General features: G+C 33.7%; 1 protein-coding gene across 1 annotated transcript in view; it reads left to right on the top strand.

Annotated features, from left to right (window-relative positions):
* The window catches only part of LOC128997900 (F-box only protein 28-like), a 33978-nt gene extending 15918 nt beyond the window's left edge, over window positions 1-18060 (top strand). The window contains exons 4-6 of the mRNA XM_054423706.1: window positions 1157-1340; window positions 5088-5247; window positions 12969-18060. Coding sequence (XP_054279681.1) covers window positions 1157-1340; window positions 5088-5247; window positions 12969-13416 — 792 coding nt within the window. The 3' untranslated portion in view covers window positions 13417-18060. The remainder of the gene's footprint in view (window positions 1-1156; window positions 1341-5087; window positions 5248-12968) is intronic.
* The last annotated feature ends 381 nt before the right edge of the window (window positions 18061-18441 follow it).

Here is an 18441-nt window from a genome sequence, read left to right as displayed (position 1 = left end):
ATTATACTGTTTTTCTTATTCACACTTTTACACTGAAAAGATATTTCTTTCTCGAATAAAACACTAAATTAATAGAGAAGCAATTTCACAGACAACTTCAATTGACGATTGCATAAATTACGATTGCGCAATACTAACTGTATTTTGATTATGTAAAATGCAAATTAATCATCACATAATGTCCATTTATATAGTATTAGGCGTTTTATGAATTTGTAATACATGTTTATGGTGTGTTGGATTAACCGTGGTTTTCAGTTATCTGTGGTCTCTCCCCCCCCCCCCATTACCCCGGATAAATGAGGTTCTACTGTACCACTTGTGATGTTATCTATCCTACACTGGATTCCATGTACATATTCTAGCATTTTTATATACTCTTATCTTCTATTCACTTAAAGCAGGGTATCCACTCAACAAGAATTTAGGAATCATACAGGGTTCTTCTTGCAGCGTGAATCTTCAGGAATTGTTGAAATTGCAGATTTTAGCTATTACTGTACTGAATTTAATCATTACTAGTACCAACACTCACCAAATAAGAAAAAGTCAAACGAGGAATGATTTTGGCTATTTTGTAAAAAAACTACCCTAGCAGAAGCTTTGAATTTAAATTTTTGGTTTGTTAATCCTGGGGCTGTGATTAAAGTATGCCAAAAGGTTGTCTCAATTTCAGTAAATTTCCATATGGACAGTTGAAAGATCTAATGTGACTTGGATTTAATGGTTTGAAAGAAAGTGACACAATATTGTATATTTCCCTCATTAGATTAGGTGGTATACCCTCTTTGAATGAGAAATATTTCTGCAAAATATTTAGATGTTGTTTCTCAGTTTAGTGGCTCAGTTTAGCTATTATTAATTCGATGGAAATTTGTGAGATTTTCCACTTGGGTGATGTGGCTTGTCTTACAAATCCCTAGCAACTTATCAGAATGTTGTGAGTTGTGAGGTCTTTAGCCAATTCAAAACAGTTACTTCTCTACTGTTCTGAAAAAACAGTGCAGTCTGAAACGACAGTTATCAGCATTTTGACGGATTTTGATTCTTACCAAACAGACAGTTTTGTTTCCCTTACTTCTCAATGCTATTGTAGTTTTTTTTGTTTTTTTTTTTAGCATAATAAGCAACTCTGATGATGTGCTTGACGTTTCAGATACTAGATGAAGTTAATCGTATCTTGCATTACATCAAGGTAACCCCCAAGTTGGCTCGCCCTTATAAAGTAACGGACGAGCTTTTCGACTTGTCCACGATGGCAATGGAATACTTCAAGGAGCGTATTGAGCCAACGCTCCCAGAAATTGCATACTTTGGTACTGATTTTCTGGATTTCAGCTGTGAGTATTCCAACATGTAGTTATAAGTTCAATTTATTTTTATTGATTTATCTCTAATTTAATCAAACTCAGTAACTTTTGTTTGCCTCTTTAAACATTATTTTGGCATTGTTGGGTTATGTATCAAAGAAACTGAGTCCCCCTGCTTGAACTTAGTTAGTTATATGTCCTTTGCAATAAGATACAAACCTATCAACAGTAGAGTTGGATAACATGTAAATTGTGTTTTAAAAATCTATAACATACCTTACCTGACTTAAATAAACTTCCATTTTGATTTTCAGTAAATGTTTTAGAACGAATCCACGGTCATCATAAACATAAAACAATAGGTAATGACAATAACTGTAAAATAAGTATTAAAGTTATAACATCACGACACATCATATCTTCCCTTTTCTACTTTAAGTTAACTCTAACACCAACCAACAGTTCAACAAAGTTTGGTGGTCCAACTCACAACGTGTTTCGCCTTTTCAGGCATTGTCAAGTGATATCTTATCAAGAATGCTTCATTCATTATTAGAGTCATCAAATACATTCATATAAATACTCAATATAACATGAAGACAAATGAAAAAAAAACATTTAAAAATATGAAGTAAGCCTAATATTTTCCAAAAAAAATTTGGTTTCTTGTTTCATTCCTCTATCATGTAAAAATATATCTGCCTCTACCTATTATGTAACGTAAATATCCTGTATTCTTTTGCTTGCACCTTTGGAATAGAGTCATTATTGTTTTCTTCTTTAGATTCACTTTTGTTCCAATAGAGGATCACTCCAATTTCTTTGCTGTACGCCTCTTGAGATTTTATGGCATGCAATTTTTTTTTACAGATCTGCAAATCTTTATAGGGATCTTGTTTTATTCCTTCGTCTATGACATCTGGCTCTACCAATTATGTGACCACTGGATGTGATTCACATCTGTTATCTTTGGTTCCTACTTTTGTTCTTTTGTATCTGCAAATCTTAATAGGTTGCTTGTTTCATTCCTTCATCTATGATGTGAAAATATATCTGGTCTAATAATGATGTAACCTCTGGATTTGATTCACATTTCTTATCTTCTTTGGATTTGATTCACATTTCTTATCATTTTGGTTCCTAGTTTTGTTCCAACAGAAAATCTTACGATTTCTCAGATGTACGCCCTCAGCTTATGCTGCAGTAAATTTTATTGAATTCTTTTTAACTTTGAATTGCTTCTTGGTGTCTATGATCTGTTTGCCTTGGGTGTGCTTCTGTAAAGCACTATTCTTGAGATTTCATGTGTTCGGGGCGGAATTAATTTATTTATTAAGATAGGTGTGGTGTGGAGCTACCTTCTACAGATGTCTTCAAGACGAGCGGGGTTCTTTGGTAACAGCGTGGAGCATGGAACTGGTGCCTTGTTCTTGATCAGGGTAAGGGTGGGGAAATGAAATACTGGCTAGACTTTGTCTGTTATGAAAAACTGGTATATTAAACATATATTTAGTACATAATGAAATACGGATCATAGCGTCGGTGGGCACTAGCTTGACCTTGTAGGCCGGGGCGGCCAGTCTGCAGGAGTCCCAAGTGTGAGTGAGGTGGCATCGTCCTTTCCCTGAGGGAGGGGAGTAGCGTAAAGTATCAGCTGTTTCTTGGCAGCAAATTAAAATATGTATCAACACATTATTTGGGACAGAAGGAAAAGAAATTTTAATGCTAAATTATTATATTTTTAGGTTTAGGCTCTAACATCATGGTATGCCTAATGTTTTTGCAATTATCTGCAAATCTTTGTAGGTTGCTTGTTTCATTCCTCCATCTATGATGTAAAAATATATCTGGCTATACCAATTATGTAATGCCAATTTCCTGTGTTCTTTAGCTAGCACCACTGGAATTGAGTCATTATTGTTTTCTTCTTTGAGTTCTACTTGATTCCAAGACGGGTTACACATTGGTACGACGCGCATTTTATTGCAACTTGCAAAATACATGTCGGATGTCTATAGCAAGCGCTTACACACTAATGCTAGTCGCAAAGTCACGCTAGAGACGCAAACTCAGCATAATTTCGTTGTTAACTAAAATTTTTAGTTGAAGACATGATGTCAAGTAGTGAGGACAAGCCTGTGTTATTGCTTTTAATGCTGAAAAGAAGAAGGTGCAAAAAGAGAGTGTGAAATCGTTGATGGTGGGTGCATTTGTACAGTATTGGTCTATTGATGCTATTAATTCAAGCCAATTTGTAGAGACCAAACTGTTAAAAGAATTTGATGGAAATTTTCAAAAAATGTTCTATTAAATAATAGATTTTCAAGAATGTGGAAGGTTGCAGGTCTACTGTGCCTTTAATAGTACACGCTTTCAACAAATTCTATCAGTGGGAGAGAGATTGTTGATATTTTTGAGGTATGTGCCTAAAGTTAACTAATATATTATTTGCTTGTATAATGTCAAGCAATGAGCTAATTATAATTCTTTATATTGAATTTTTGATTTTTTGTAAACATACAAAAAAACAGCCTACAATGTAAAAAGGGTTTCTCTTTACATTTAAAATCACGTGCTTCAAATCATGAAAGATTGTTAAGATTGAACTCTTTTGATAAGTATTCGGCCAGAAAAGGTAGTGAATTGGCGTTCAACAGACATAATTTATCGGTTTACAAGAAAATCTCATCAAACTAGGGTATACCAATTTTCTTCATATTTGCTCTGTATACTATGACAAACTTTCTGCCACATTTACTTCTTATTATTACAAGTGGTTGGTCCGTTTCAGACGTTGGATGTACTGCATAATCTCACCTGGCGGTGTATAGCTGACTCTAGCAATTTTATTTACTGTTGCATCTGGTCCTTAAAACAGATCACACCTTTCAATATTGGTATTGTTGGTAAATTTAAGTGCCCTGTTGTACTGCACGTGTATCTGGTACCAATTATGTAATGCAAATTTAACGTATTCTTTTGCTTGTACCACTGGATTCGATTCATTACGGTATTGTTTTCTTCTTTGGGTTCCACTTATGTTCCAACAGAAGATTATTCCCATTTCTTTGTTGTGGGTCTCATCAACAAACATTGGTACTGCTTAAAGCACTTGTACAAAATCGTCCCAATAACCGTATTGCGGCTGGCATGTAAACATTTGTGTCTATATAAACAATATTTTGTTTAACTCTAAATGAAACCTGTCTTTAGACCATTCCAAACATTCTCACCAAATATAGTTAAGCATTATGTAAATTATCCTCACACACTATTGTAATGATATGACATTTAATTTACTTGATTATACATTTGTTATTTCGATGAGCAATCTATGATTCTTTTCATTGTTTGAGTTTTTACTTGAATTTGTTGAAATAGTTATAGCTGTTGTATTGTATTGTTATTTTAAGCTTACGTTTCCAGGCACAAATAAGAAAGAAGTTAAGAAATTGACCAACAGGCTTACAGGTTATCTTGCACATACAAAGGTATGTAGGACTACAGAAGAGGATTGCCTTAAATGCAGATGCTACTATCAATTGGTTGCTATGAAACAATGGTTTGATGAGCAAAGAGCCAAGCTCGCAAAGAAAAGCCTACAAAACCTGAAGACTCGCGAGGTCTTGGGTATTAAAAAACACTACAGGAAAGTCACCTTGGAGTAAGTTATGTATTGAGGTTAAAACAACACCATGCATGAGTTATCCTATACTTCTTCTGTCCCTGTGTTTTGAAACTATTTTGTTGCGTGATTTTAAACACAGTGCTTTTCAGCTACGAGCAACAAGTATATGAGTTTAGACTCACCACCACATGGAATCGGAAAAGGCGATGAATCACCAACAACCACGCAATCTGATGATCGTGGAGCACCACAACAAAGCAACATGGTATTGCGCAAACGTATTCGCAAGATCAAACAAGGCATGAAAAGGTAAAGTAAACTACAATTTTTAGCGTGCTCAGTGTTTCCCAACCTAAGGCTACAGCCCACTAGGCCTAAACCTATATTAATAATAATACTTACATATCACATGAATGTTATAAAGGGTTATCTTAAGTATGAAGGTTAATCAAGTAAAACATTAAAGAGAGGAAAAAATAAACTGGCTTTTACTCGAGGCGCTTAAATAAAACTAGCTTTTATATTCTGATCAAATTTACACTCGTACGACTCATACAGTTGCGGATACTTTAACCATATACCGATGTGGAAGTGGAAATGAATACCGAAACACCAAACATAGCAGAACAATCAACCTAACAACAACACAATCTACCTTCTCTCAATTTTATATAAACTGTCACAATTGGGAAATCTTTTTTAATTCCCAATGTTGCAAACTGCTAAATTAACATATCAATGTGAAAATAAGATCCAACATAACATTGACAGATGATTGTTTGAACATAGGATATCAAGGGCTATTAACAAGTTTCCTGGGACTGAATTGTGCTACACACTTCACAGATTATTTTCTCGGTCATTAGTACAAGGTGTCAGAGATCCACTCATAAAAAATTGGTGTTTCTGGTACCCACCATTTCATCCATTTCACCTCATCCTACAGTGTATTCGCAGACCTCTGGTTTAGATGTTTTATAACCTGATTCTAAATGTAAATATACAATCAAACTTTAAAACAAAATAATTTATTAAAACAACAAGACACAGGAATCATAACTGTCACTGTTGTAGCCTCACTCTCCTCCGCCGACAATGCAGAAATAATCTACTGGGTTTCCAACCCTTTATTGCTTTAGGATCTTTTCTCACCCGTGTCATTTTAAGTCCAAGAATAATTGGAAGTGACTTGAGGCCAAATCAGGGCTGCATGGTTCGAATTGGACCATGATATCCTTTGTAATGCAGTTTATGTGAAGACGAGCGTTGTCTAACACCTTCGTAAATTATAAGAGCCATTACCTTCTCCACTGACAGCATTTTCAAACTTTTTACACGTGGAGAATGGGAATGCTTCCAATGTTTTTATTAGACTGCAACCGATCTAGGTCATTTGTCATGACTGAAGGATGTCCCGAACAAAGTGCGACCAGCAGTCCAGTCTTCCTGATGAGTCTGAAAGTCCATAGTCCTCGGGTTTCTTGTTTTCATATCTCTTGTCATATCCGGAAATTGTGTTTGGGAGTGCTCTTCTGTTTGTGCATCGCCCTTAAAGATTTAAGCTTTTCTCTGGTGGATTGTCTTCTCCTCACCAGAACAATTTCATGTAATCCTCAACCTTCCGCACCTCAGAGCTGTAAAGAAGCACGGACTGGACTACAGACATCAAGAGTCTTCTCGGCTGGACCGAAAACTCCCGACATCGGTCATACGCTAATTAAGAGCAGTGAAACTCCTAGTAACACTTCTAGCAGTCTACACGTCAGTAATATACCATCTTAGAGCTGATAATAAATGAACTCTTCGTTCTGATAGCAACTTGCCTGTTCATGAAGCTCCATGTATCATGAGGGTTTCCATGGACAAAGATCTCCAATGAGCTGCAGGCACCACTGTTGTGTTCTTTACTTCTGTAAAAAACAATAGCAGGGAAAATCAACGCTTCTTCAAGTACAAATTGTGTTCTGTGATAAATTACTTCGTAGCAGGGGATCAACACCTATTGAAATCTGTTGCCAGTTAACAGATATATGAAAGAAAAATGAAAAAGTTACTAAGTAAGTTTGCAGAAGGCCGTATACATTTGCATGATGAGGCCGGCAGCAGGCATTCATCAGATTTCATTATGAGAGTCATTTAAGTGGGAGAAACTTTGCTTGCAAATCGGTTTGTTTTAGACTACTGGGGTTAACCATTGACGTAGGTAGTCTTAGAGATATGATACCTTGTCAGTTAGCTTTGTGTCGTTCAGTCAATCCGCGCATGCATAATTTTCCTTGCCTTGTCACTGCCTCAATCAAAACTGATGCATAAACACTGTCGGCCTTGGTCGTGAAAAACATCCTAAACATTGTTCAAATGTTAACGACCTTCCCTGAAGTCCCATCGCCCCTAACGTATATTTTATACGTCTACTCACTTTTATCTACAATTTCTTCAGGTTTTCCCCCAATTCATCGTATAGGTTTTGGTGGGTTGCAAGCATAAAATGGTTGGGAACCACTAATACGCTGATAACACTAATGCACAACTTAAAATCCAACCGCCCAAGGACAAGGCACTAGTGATTATTAACAAATATGCGGTTTAATTTATGTGACAATTCTGTCTTTAGATTACCGCTCAGATGAAGAGGTCTATGATAATAGGCCCAAAACATTTGTCAAAATTACTTTCTCTGTAATTTTACGAATACTGTTCCGCCAAGAGGCAGGATACTAGCTTATTAGTATGTGTGAAAACTAACCTAGTCTAAGGAAACTAATGTATAATTTGTATTCCAAATTTTACCCCTGGAACATGTATGTGCCAATGTGAGTGACAATAGTTGATTGGAGTGAAAGAAATATCACAACATGTTATAAACAAAAGTTTACCAAAATAAAAATATAAATATTTGTTGCAATTTTACCCCTAGCAAATTTTGTCATGAATTCCCAACCTTGTTCATCTTGTAACTGACAGGTAGTAAAAATATTTCACAATCCATACAAAAATCAACTATTCTCATACGGGCATTCCACTTCAACTACAAACCAATTTTATTTTATTTTGCTGCTGCTACTAACCATGCTAATTGCTTTTGGGTGCTTTAAGTGTCAACTTTTGGGGAAATACTTTTCAAAATTCCTTATTCTTATTTAAGTCTATCCCTCTCATGATAAAAGATTGTCCAGTAATGCCAATTAGGGGAGGACCAATTTTTACTTTATTTATTTTTTCTTTCTTTAAAACCATTTTTACGTATCAAAATTGTAGAGCCAAATTGTAGAGGAAGTGTTAAAGGCCAAATCTAATGAGACTTAAAGAAAAATATAAAATTTAGTCATAATCTCATTGAACGCTTTATTCCAAAATGTATGGGCCATGAACATATTTTATTGAATAGGTCTAAAGTGAATCTAGTAATGTTTTTACCCTTGCAAGTTATTTTTACGTTGACTTTGCTAATTTGTTTTTCTTAATGCAAACTGGCTCTAATACACTTTGGTGACAAAAACGTTGGTCCTCCTAAATTTTTTCAAAAGTATCAAGTTACAAGAGTGAATTTTGTTAAATTGATCAATTGGTCATGATTCTGTACTTTTTTATGTTGCAGGTTTTTTTATGATGCAGGCTTTTTTTTATGTTGCAGGTTTTTTTATGTTGCAGGTATTTTTTATATTGTAGGCTTTTTTTATGTTGCAGACATTTTTTTATATTGGAGACTTCTTATGTTACAGATTTACTACCTAGACAATCATTGTGAATTTCGCCATTTGGAAAAAATGTGATTCCATCATTCATGGTCAATCTGCACCCAGCCCTTTAAAATAATTTTGGCAATCTACCACCTTCAATGACAATGTTTTACGACTCTAATCCTTAAATGCACAAAAATCCACTAGTGAATATATTTTTCTAGTTTTGTTTATATTTGTAATAGCAATCATACCAAATATTAGGCCTCTAATACCAAAGATAATATCCGGTAATCCATAAATCCAAACATGACTGGGAAAAAATGTTCAATTTCTTAACCATATATGAAAGTATGAATGTTTTTAATACATGCGTTGCAGGGCTGACATATTTCTTTTTAGGAAAAAACTAATAAGCTTTTCTTTTTCTGTTTTTTGAACATCCGTCTATTGCTAAAGAAAATAGTACCAATTAATAAATGTAGTGTCTTTATTAAAATTCATTTATGTAAATCATCACTTTATGATATATGTTTTTCTACATTAAGTATCCCATTATCAATATTTAGACCAATCAAAACTTACTTAATGGACTTAAACCTGAATTTCTCACTGTGTATGCTTAGTAATATCTTATGCATTAACTTTCTTCCGATGGCCATAACAGACTAATAAATTAAATACACTTAGGTAACAGATTTTACATAGGAACAGGGTGTCTACCAACCGGGAAATCCGGGAAAACCGGGAATTGTACTTAAATTTTTACTGGCCATGAAATGTACGGGAATTGTCCTTAAATGCTAGACTATGTTCTTAAAATTTTTAATGGGCCATAATTTTATTGATCGCTAGTTGGTTAGCAGCACATAAAAGGTTTATCAGATGTTTGTTTACATTTTCATAATTTATTACTAGAGTAATTATGCAATAAAAATCCCATTAACAATCTCAAACCCATTAATATTTTATCACGACAATCAAGTGTCAAGTCAAGTACTTCCAAGAACTGTTGACTCAGCAGCTAGCTCATAAAAGTTGTATCACTTTTATTCATTTACAACTTCTTTTTTTATTACTAGGGTAATTATTATTAGATCCCAAACATATTTTATCGTGAAAATAATAGCTTTATAATGGCTGTTAAATTTCACTTCTTACTTGTACTTTCGGAAAGCCGCGGCCATAAAACTGTTTGTGGTTTCATACATGTAAATAATCTACAGTCTTATTTTGTAAGTTAACCCCTTTTTTATGGACATTTTATCTTTCAATTGACAAAACCACAAGCATTGTTGTTTGCATTAATGTTTTATCACTATGTAGGCCTGCTTGGTTTCAAATTATGTCATTGCATTTTCTGTATCTTTGTCTTATATTGTTGGCTATTCAGGTTTCAATGTTTTTTGTTTCCCATATATTTATTTATTGAGTTGTATGCTTTAAGCAATCAAAATCTTATGAACTAGAATGATGATAGTGACTTTGCTGCTATTATAACCTCATTGTTACTCAGTTTATATAGGCCCTCCTAAATAATTAGGTCTAGGCCTGGGTATTTTGATTCTTGAAAGAGCTGTAAAATATATTAAGAAAATGTAATTGAGCCTAAGATAAACAACTAATGATTGCTATGTGTCGATATTAACTTTGCAAATGAAAATACAATAATCTTAGGCCTACTCTGTGCTTATCGCTTATTAATAGCCGCTTACCAAACCTTGAAGAATTGAGTTTAACAATATGCATTAAAGATTTTTTTTCAAAAGTAGTCGAGAACCTAACGTTGTGCCAGGGCGAATCATGCCAAATTAATCGGCCTGGATCGGATAAGCTATGTTATGAAGTTTACGTGACTGATGGAGATATTTGTCGCTATCGCAGGAGACAATGATTGCGTTTCTCTGTTACACTATAAAAGCTTTACCTAAAGTATAGGTAGGCCTATGTTTGTTTACTTTCAATAAATTTCTATTTTGTTATTTTTAACTCTTATCTATTATTATTTACTTTTCTCTCTGGTACAACTACAGTGAATAACAAGATTAATACAGTTTGACAAATCAGGAAAATTATTCGGTAGGCCTAATGACACCGACAAAGGTTACGGCAAAGTGTCCTTAAATGTACGGGAATTGTCCATGAATTTTTTATCCAGAATGTAGTAGACACCCTGTAGGAAATCAAGACAGGAGTAATTTTGGGAACTAAATTATAAAGATAAACAATATACAGAATCTTGCAGAACAGTGTAATGTGACAAAAACAATAGTTTATTGCTAGGGCCAAAAGTGTCTTTTTGACCCTCCCTGATTTACAAACTCTCCATCACTTCAATCCTTGAACTTTGAGATCATTTTTTACATTCCTACCCTATCATTAATGTATTACTTAACAATTACTAGAGAGTTATTGCACCTTACGTTAACCAAATATGCTAAACGTTAAATGTAAATTTTTAGTGATTAGCGTTTACCGGGCTCAATAAGGTATAGTGGCCCGCTATTTCACGGGATTTATCATAGCGATTTATTGTAGCCTTTAAAGCCATCTGTTAAGTGTAAACAATTAAACATACATTAATAACCTAAGTTGGAATGTTGAGTTAATTTTTAAAGCGTGATTAGATTTTTGGCTTGGATTTTTCTTCAATATAGAAAAAAGTTTGAGATTCACCCTAAATGATGAAATGGTGTGATAAAGAAGTTCTATGTCAAAACCATAGAACCTTGATCAGTTATAGCTCCTAAAGCTGACAAAGTTAAATGTTCTCTATAACTACAAAAGCAAAAACAACTAAGTATATTAAACAATCCTATCCTTTAAGTATTGATAAATAAAATACTTCTTACGTTTACATTGCAATGAGTTACGCCATTAGTGGTAGCGTTAAACTTAATTTTCACAGAGATGCAAAAACTCTAAATTCGCTCTTATGTTAAACCCAAACGCGATTTTTTATGTTTGGCATTTGCGTGTAACGGGATTTTCAAGAAGATGCAAAAACACTCGACTGTCTCCTCACTAATTGTTCATGCATTTTCACACTGGTATTCAAGCCTTTTCCCTCCTTAATTTCAAACCCTTTTATAATATCATTCATACCCTCTATTTTTCCTCGACACCATCTTTTCACATTACCAAATCTCTTTTTATTATCATAAGTATCATGGTAAAATCCTGGAACCTATTCACTTGTTTTCATGTCCCCGGATACGAAAAACATTATCTGTTCAAATTCATATAGTATGTGTCCGTTGAGTAAAATGATCTGATTTTGGTAAAATTTAAACATATTCGCGAACCAGCATAATTGGACCCTTAAAACATAAAACTTTGCTATTTCTTTGTAAACCATTTTGTAGAGCTTAAAAAATAATAATTTAGCATATATATGTGTTGTCCTAAGCCAAATGATTACAGAGAAAAGCTCAAATAAGCTCAAATTTAAAATTCTTATCTTATTGTAATTGAGAATAAGTAAACTGTTGCAGTTTACGTTGTTCAATAAAATATTTGGCAAATTAATTTACTAAGCTATCAACATTAAAAAAGCTATTCACTAAAAACACACTTTATTACCTTCCCTTTAGCAGCAAACTTAAGTACTCACTAAACTTGATCATTTTAATTGGGAATAAATATGACAACTTTACTGAAATATCTGAGTACAAACCCATTAGGCTAGTGGTTAGTCTTCAGGTTTACTTCGGCAGAGGTAATTTTCCTTCTCATCCTGTTATTCATGCCCATAATATCCATATATTCCAATCACTGCATTCACTATTGTTATTAACACCAAAGGGGTCAGGGTGGAATTTATAGCACGTGTTAAAACAACTGAAACCCCTTCAATCTTATTAGGTCAAAGATTTATCTAACCAATTTGATATTCAACCTAAAGTAAATCACAATTACAAACAGGTCGTCAACAATTGCGAGTTGGCTAAGGTTCGAATCCCGTGTGTGTGCAATACTGTACATATTACGCTTACTAATGTGTGCTTAGCTGGTTAGGAGGCCCACCTAAATAAGGGATGTCGGGCTTGGGTGAAAGTAGAAGGCATTAGTGATTTTAGTTGGGATTAACCTCAACTCCTGTTTTTTTGTTTTTTTTTTACACCAATATAGAAGAGGAGGACCCAGATTTTTTAGGCTTTTATTTTATTTAAATATGAATATATCCTGATGAAATATATATACCAAAACAAACATACAAAAAAGTTACCTAAAAATACAATGATAAAGAAATCACATAAAATTCCCATGTTAAAAGGTTAAGCAATTAAATACTGTAAAAATATTTTTTACTGGCTCTTAGTAATGGTTGTTCTGTTTCTCCATTTGTAGATATAACTATCAACTTAGCCAGATGAGGAAAGAGTTGAGATGCTGTCGTGGGAAGGTTACCGACCACCAGAAACAGATCTTGGAGTATGCGACTCGATTGGACGAGTACGACAAGAAAACTGAAGAAACCAATAGAAAGTTCAGCACTATGCTACAAGAGCTCAACAAGTGCAAGACTGAGCTCCAGTATTGGAGGTCCAAGTCACCTCTGTCCACCACATGTGGGGCGTGCGGCACAGTCAGCATGCCTGAGCAGACTGAGATGGTGATGCTCCCAGAGTTGGAGCCGTTCCCCGGCCCGAGCACCTCATCAGCTGACGTGTGGACTCTGGCCGGCCAATCACCGGAGCAGAGAAATAAGCGGAAACTATCAGCTGAGAAAACCACTCCCGGCGGTCCTCCCTCTAAGAAGAGGAACGTTTTGAAATCTCGAAACAAACGTAACTAAGCTTTATTTACAGAACATACCCCGAACTCCCATGAGGTATTATTTTTATTTAACGACAGAAAGTATTGAGTTTTGAGAGGATTGTGCAATGGCTTAAAGCCAATAGGATGAACTTTGTACATAAGATGTAGTCACTAATTTGTTTATTTGGTTGCATTGATGTTAAACCGATGTTAATGCCAGAAAGTGAATTTGTCGCTCTATAACATTTGCCATAATACTTGTCGGTTAGTCAGGTTTTCAAGCCAAACTTCTCTGGTTACTTAACCTGTATACTGTTCTCGATGATGATGAAATTACCAAAATCACATAATTCAAAAGATTTTTCAGTTACAAATAATTTATTCATAATTCCCTGTCAAGTTTCTTCCAACCGTGGCTATATTTATCTAAGTAAATATCCTTTTTGGAACTGAATTCTGTTTTAGCTGAATATTTTATCAGTAAAATTGCCTTTGAGTCTTGATCAACTAAGTTAATGTGGACTGAAGCTACCTTGAATGACCAAATCCTTGGTTAACACTGATACAAACCCCAAAACATAATATTAAAACAGCTGTGCTATTAATGGATTGGTTCAAAACATACATTATTAATTATTTACATGAACAAGTGTGAATAGGAAGTGAAGTACATGAGGTACAACTTCCATTAAAATTACAAATGTTTAAAAAAGTCCTTACAGTTTCCTGCTTGATCATGCTGCCTTGTTTCTTTGCCACCAAACTGTGCAGACAACATAATATAGTTATGTCAGCTGGTATTGTGTCTTGTAGAGCAGTGCCTTCTCAATAGCACTCTATCTGTCAGTGAGACTGATTTTAGTTTCCAGTCTTAACACTATTAGCTGAGATTGAGTTGAATTGACTTGCTAAACCTTAATGCCGTTGGTCAAAAGCATGTCACTTGACTTACTCAACTTGTATAGATGATATACGGTTGCCGCAGCTACAAATTGAGTCTCACTCGACCCTTGTCTCGAGTTGGCAGCAGTCTCATCACTAGTTTCAAAAAGTATTCTTCTGTATCTTAAGTTATAACAAATATATTTATACATCCAGTTCATGCTCAGTTAATCAAGGCTCTATATTGTACGGATTTATGTTTAAAATGATCCGGTCGTCAAGCACCATGTTAACTCTAACCCATAGTCAGCATGTGTTTATTTTGTATACAAATTCCGTTAATTGGATCTGCCTGAGAACATTTTAAGTGACAATAATCAAGTTGCCACAAACAACAGATTGTGAAATAATTTTGAATTAGTTATCTTATTGTTACAAACTTTTGATGATGTCTTAAGAGACAAAGTGAAAGGTTTATTAAAATTTAATGGTATTCGATTAAGTATTATTTCAGTTCGTATACACATATTATTATATAACTTACACATATTATTTATGACAGTCTATTTTTTGTTTTGCTTAACATAATAGGCTATATTTGCATGTATTACTCAAGATATGTTTACTGAATATTGATCTGGCTTTAATGGAGTACATTCTTCCTAGGTAAATAAATGTTAATGGTCGGACAACTTGCTAAAACCAGAACAAAGTATTGGGATGAAGGTCCTTTATTTATAAAATTGATGTTTCTCAACTTAGCCAGTTGGTTTTGTTATCTTTTTCAAATGTTAAAATCCCAATAGAGGAGCAATATTTATTTTTCCTGGTAATAAGTTTGAATTGACCATGTTAAATGTGTTACTCTAGTTGGTTCTCTGTAAACATCACTGTTGACAACACTATGTCTTTGGTAGGAAAATGTAATCCTAACATACTGTATGTGTAAATTGTGGGGAAGCCTGAATTGTATTTAGTATTAGATGTTGTACATAATATATCTATATTTTAATGTCTGGTATACTAGCTGCTGAAATTGGTGTGTTAATTCAAAAATAAATTTAAGCTCAGTGAAAAATAGAGTTAAATGGATCTGCGCTTTTTGCTGTAAAAATAACAAAACGCTAGTTTAGATACTATGTGCTTGAGCTTAGCTTTTGCCTATGTATATACATCTAAAAGGGAACAGTCACTCTTCGATTTTACTAATTTACCTTCAATTTTTATATGTTAATAAAAGTTCATGATATTTTTCCATTCAGAGAATGTTTTCAAGGGTCAACTTCCATTTGAGATTGTTAAAGTGGATATTAATAATTATCAAAACACTCAATTTAACATAATTATTTAATGCGGTTGTAAAAATACATATTTATATTTCATGTAGAAAGAGAACTATATTTAAGTTATTAAAGGAGATTTAAGTAAGTCTTAGAGCATTCAAGTGAATTAGAAACATCTGATACATAATGGAATATTGCAACAGATACATAATGGTTTATTGTGACTGATACATAATGGTTTATTGCAACAGACACATAATGGTTTATTGTGACTGATACATAATGGTTTATTGCAACAGATACATAATGGTTTATTGTGACTGATACATAATGGTTTTATTGCAACATATACATGTTTTATTTTATTGCAACAGATGCATAATGGCTTATTGCAACGTTAAGCACGTATATTTGGAAATAATACTCCTAGGTTGTTTTATTATGTAGAGAGTTTTTTTTTAGTTAATGATCTCCATAAGTTTTGAGTTAGGGTGCTAATCACACCTCATATTTTCAGCTTTGTTGCTAGTTTATTCTGTTTCTTCTCTTTAATATGTCTGGCTGCTGCTCTAAAAGCCGTTGTCCACTCGTTCAATCAACCTGGTACAGTAGAACCCTTATCCGGCCACCACGGGAATAAACCAACCACCTATTATAAAAACAATAAATTTTATCCTAATAATAACGTGTAGTAATTCGGGAGATTAGTTTCCTTACAGTTGTTTCATTTTCAAGACCTTGAACGTTCAACACTTGTCGTCATCAACACACATAAATGTAACATTCAGTACACACAAAGAACACGGATACATCGGTTTAAAATAAAAAAATAAGCGGCCGGCCATAACACGCATGACGACAGACACGACGCAACTCTCATTCACTCAAGAGTTGTCCATCGTGAGTGTTATGGATGGCCGCACATAATTTTATGTTAAATCATTGTATCCGTATTCTTTGTGTGTCTATGTTAAATTTTAGTGTTTGTACAACCAATGAAACACTTTTTTAAAGAAAAGTATTAACGTAAAAGAATTATGAATTCGGATAACATTAACTATTATTAAATAAAGATGGAGGTAAAAGATACTCGGAATAGGCGTTAAATGGTACGTAACTTCCTGCCAAACTTTCTTGTCTCTATTGCGAAACAAAAAAAAAAAAAATATTGAGGTGAAGCCTACCAGGTCAACTGAGTAGTGAACTCAAATGTAACAAACAGACAAGTCGTCTGGGTATCTGAGTGGTTATGCTCCGTCGTAACAACCAACAAGTTTTGGACTGTCCCCTTTCAAAACGTAAAATGCCTTTGGCACTGAAAGCACAAATAAATTATTGCGAGACCCAACTGCATCATTCTGTAACCTATGGGAAATACTGACTTCCTAGAAGTGGCCGGATATCAGGAGTTCTACTGTACCACTGGATTGATTGTATTGATTGTTTGACTCGATTGTACGCTCAAATGAGTGTTCTAGGTTAATCAGACATATAGGACATGCATTGTTTTTTAAGTATATATTTATTTGTACCAAGTTATACTCACAAAAGATTTAATATGTGGATTTGAAAACGGTTTTTTTAAGAAATTTAAAAAATCCATTCTCTGAATTGTGCTGCCAAAAAATAATTTTGGAATCATTTAGTGCGATAATGAATGTCTTGCTTCTCCCCTAGTTTTTTGCCACAAGGTAAAACAAAACCGAGTTTTTACTCAACCAGTTCTATGTCTCAATCTCCTTTCCAACCACATACATTCATTTAAATATACATTATTTGTATTGCCTTTTAAAGAGCATTGAATATTGTATTGAATAAAGTTTTGGAAAGTGAAAAGAATACATCTAATAACACTTTGAAACATATATCATGTTAACTCACAAGATGGTAAATACATTTAACGGATGGTAAGTGGTGATTGAAATTGATATCACTGCTTTACCATCTTTAAGTGTAAACATATGTTTCAAAAGTTATCATACATATTTTTTTCAGTTTCCATCAATTTAATAACATGTTCAAATACTTCAAGAGAAGAAATTATTGAAGTCGCATAAATGATAATCCAATGGGGTATCAAAAAGCTAAAATTATTGTGGATATAGTAAAATATTTTTATACCACAGTTTTCATTCTTATGTGTATATTATAGAATGCATATGCGTTTATATATTTAATTATGTAATTAAGTTCACATGCTTAAAGGATCTTTATTTTGCAGAATCGTTTACAATGTTTAATTTTCCTTATGTGTTTTTTTTTTTAGTTAAGTGGCTACTGTACATCTGTTTAAGGTGTTTAAATGTTTTTTGTCACAGTGTGTTATTAATCAATCTTGTGTTGTAATCAAGTCAATGTGCAGTAAATAACTTGCTAGCTAAAAACTTCCTGCAGATTTCACCATAAGTACTGTTTTCAGTAAATCAGCATATACTGAACTCACTAGACAATCTTACATTTTATAACAAATATTAGTTTACACAATGATTTCCAAATAAAAGTTATTCCAATCTAAATATGTGTTCTTTTTACAACCTGGCTAGTTTTCTAACCCATGAAGAACAGTTAAAATAAGCGATAGTGCTGTAATATGAAGAAACATATTGAAATAAGCAAGTCCTATAATTCTGAATCCAGACATTTTGGTTTTACCCACACATATTTTATAAATATCCCAGATAATTTGCAATGACTGTTTCCAAGTAGACTTTACTGTTAACACATAATATTTTTTTCTCAATACTATCAGATTAGTAAAAAAGCTAAGCAAAAAATTCTGTAATGAAAATGTTCACAATAATTGTTTGATAATGTTATCTTGCCATCACAAAAAGTGCAGTTCAATCAAAGAATTGACTCTTGTATTTTCTAAATGAAAAAATGTTAAATCTACCCTT

This window comes from Macrosteles quadrilineatus, unplaced genomic scaffold (genome assembly GCF_028750875.1).
Source record: "Macrosteles quadrilineatus isolate MER2022 unplaced genomic scaffold, UCM_ALF_1.0 Scaffold_7__1_contigs__length_78375512, whole genome shotgun sequence".
NCBI lineage: Eukaryota > Metazoa > Arthropoda > Insecta > Hemiptera > Cicadellidae > Macrosteles > Macrosteles quadrilineatus.
Note: the sequence above shows the minus strand (reverse complement) of the source record. Positions and strands in the feature narration are given on the sequence as shown.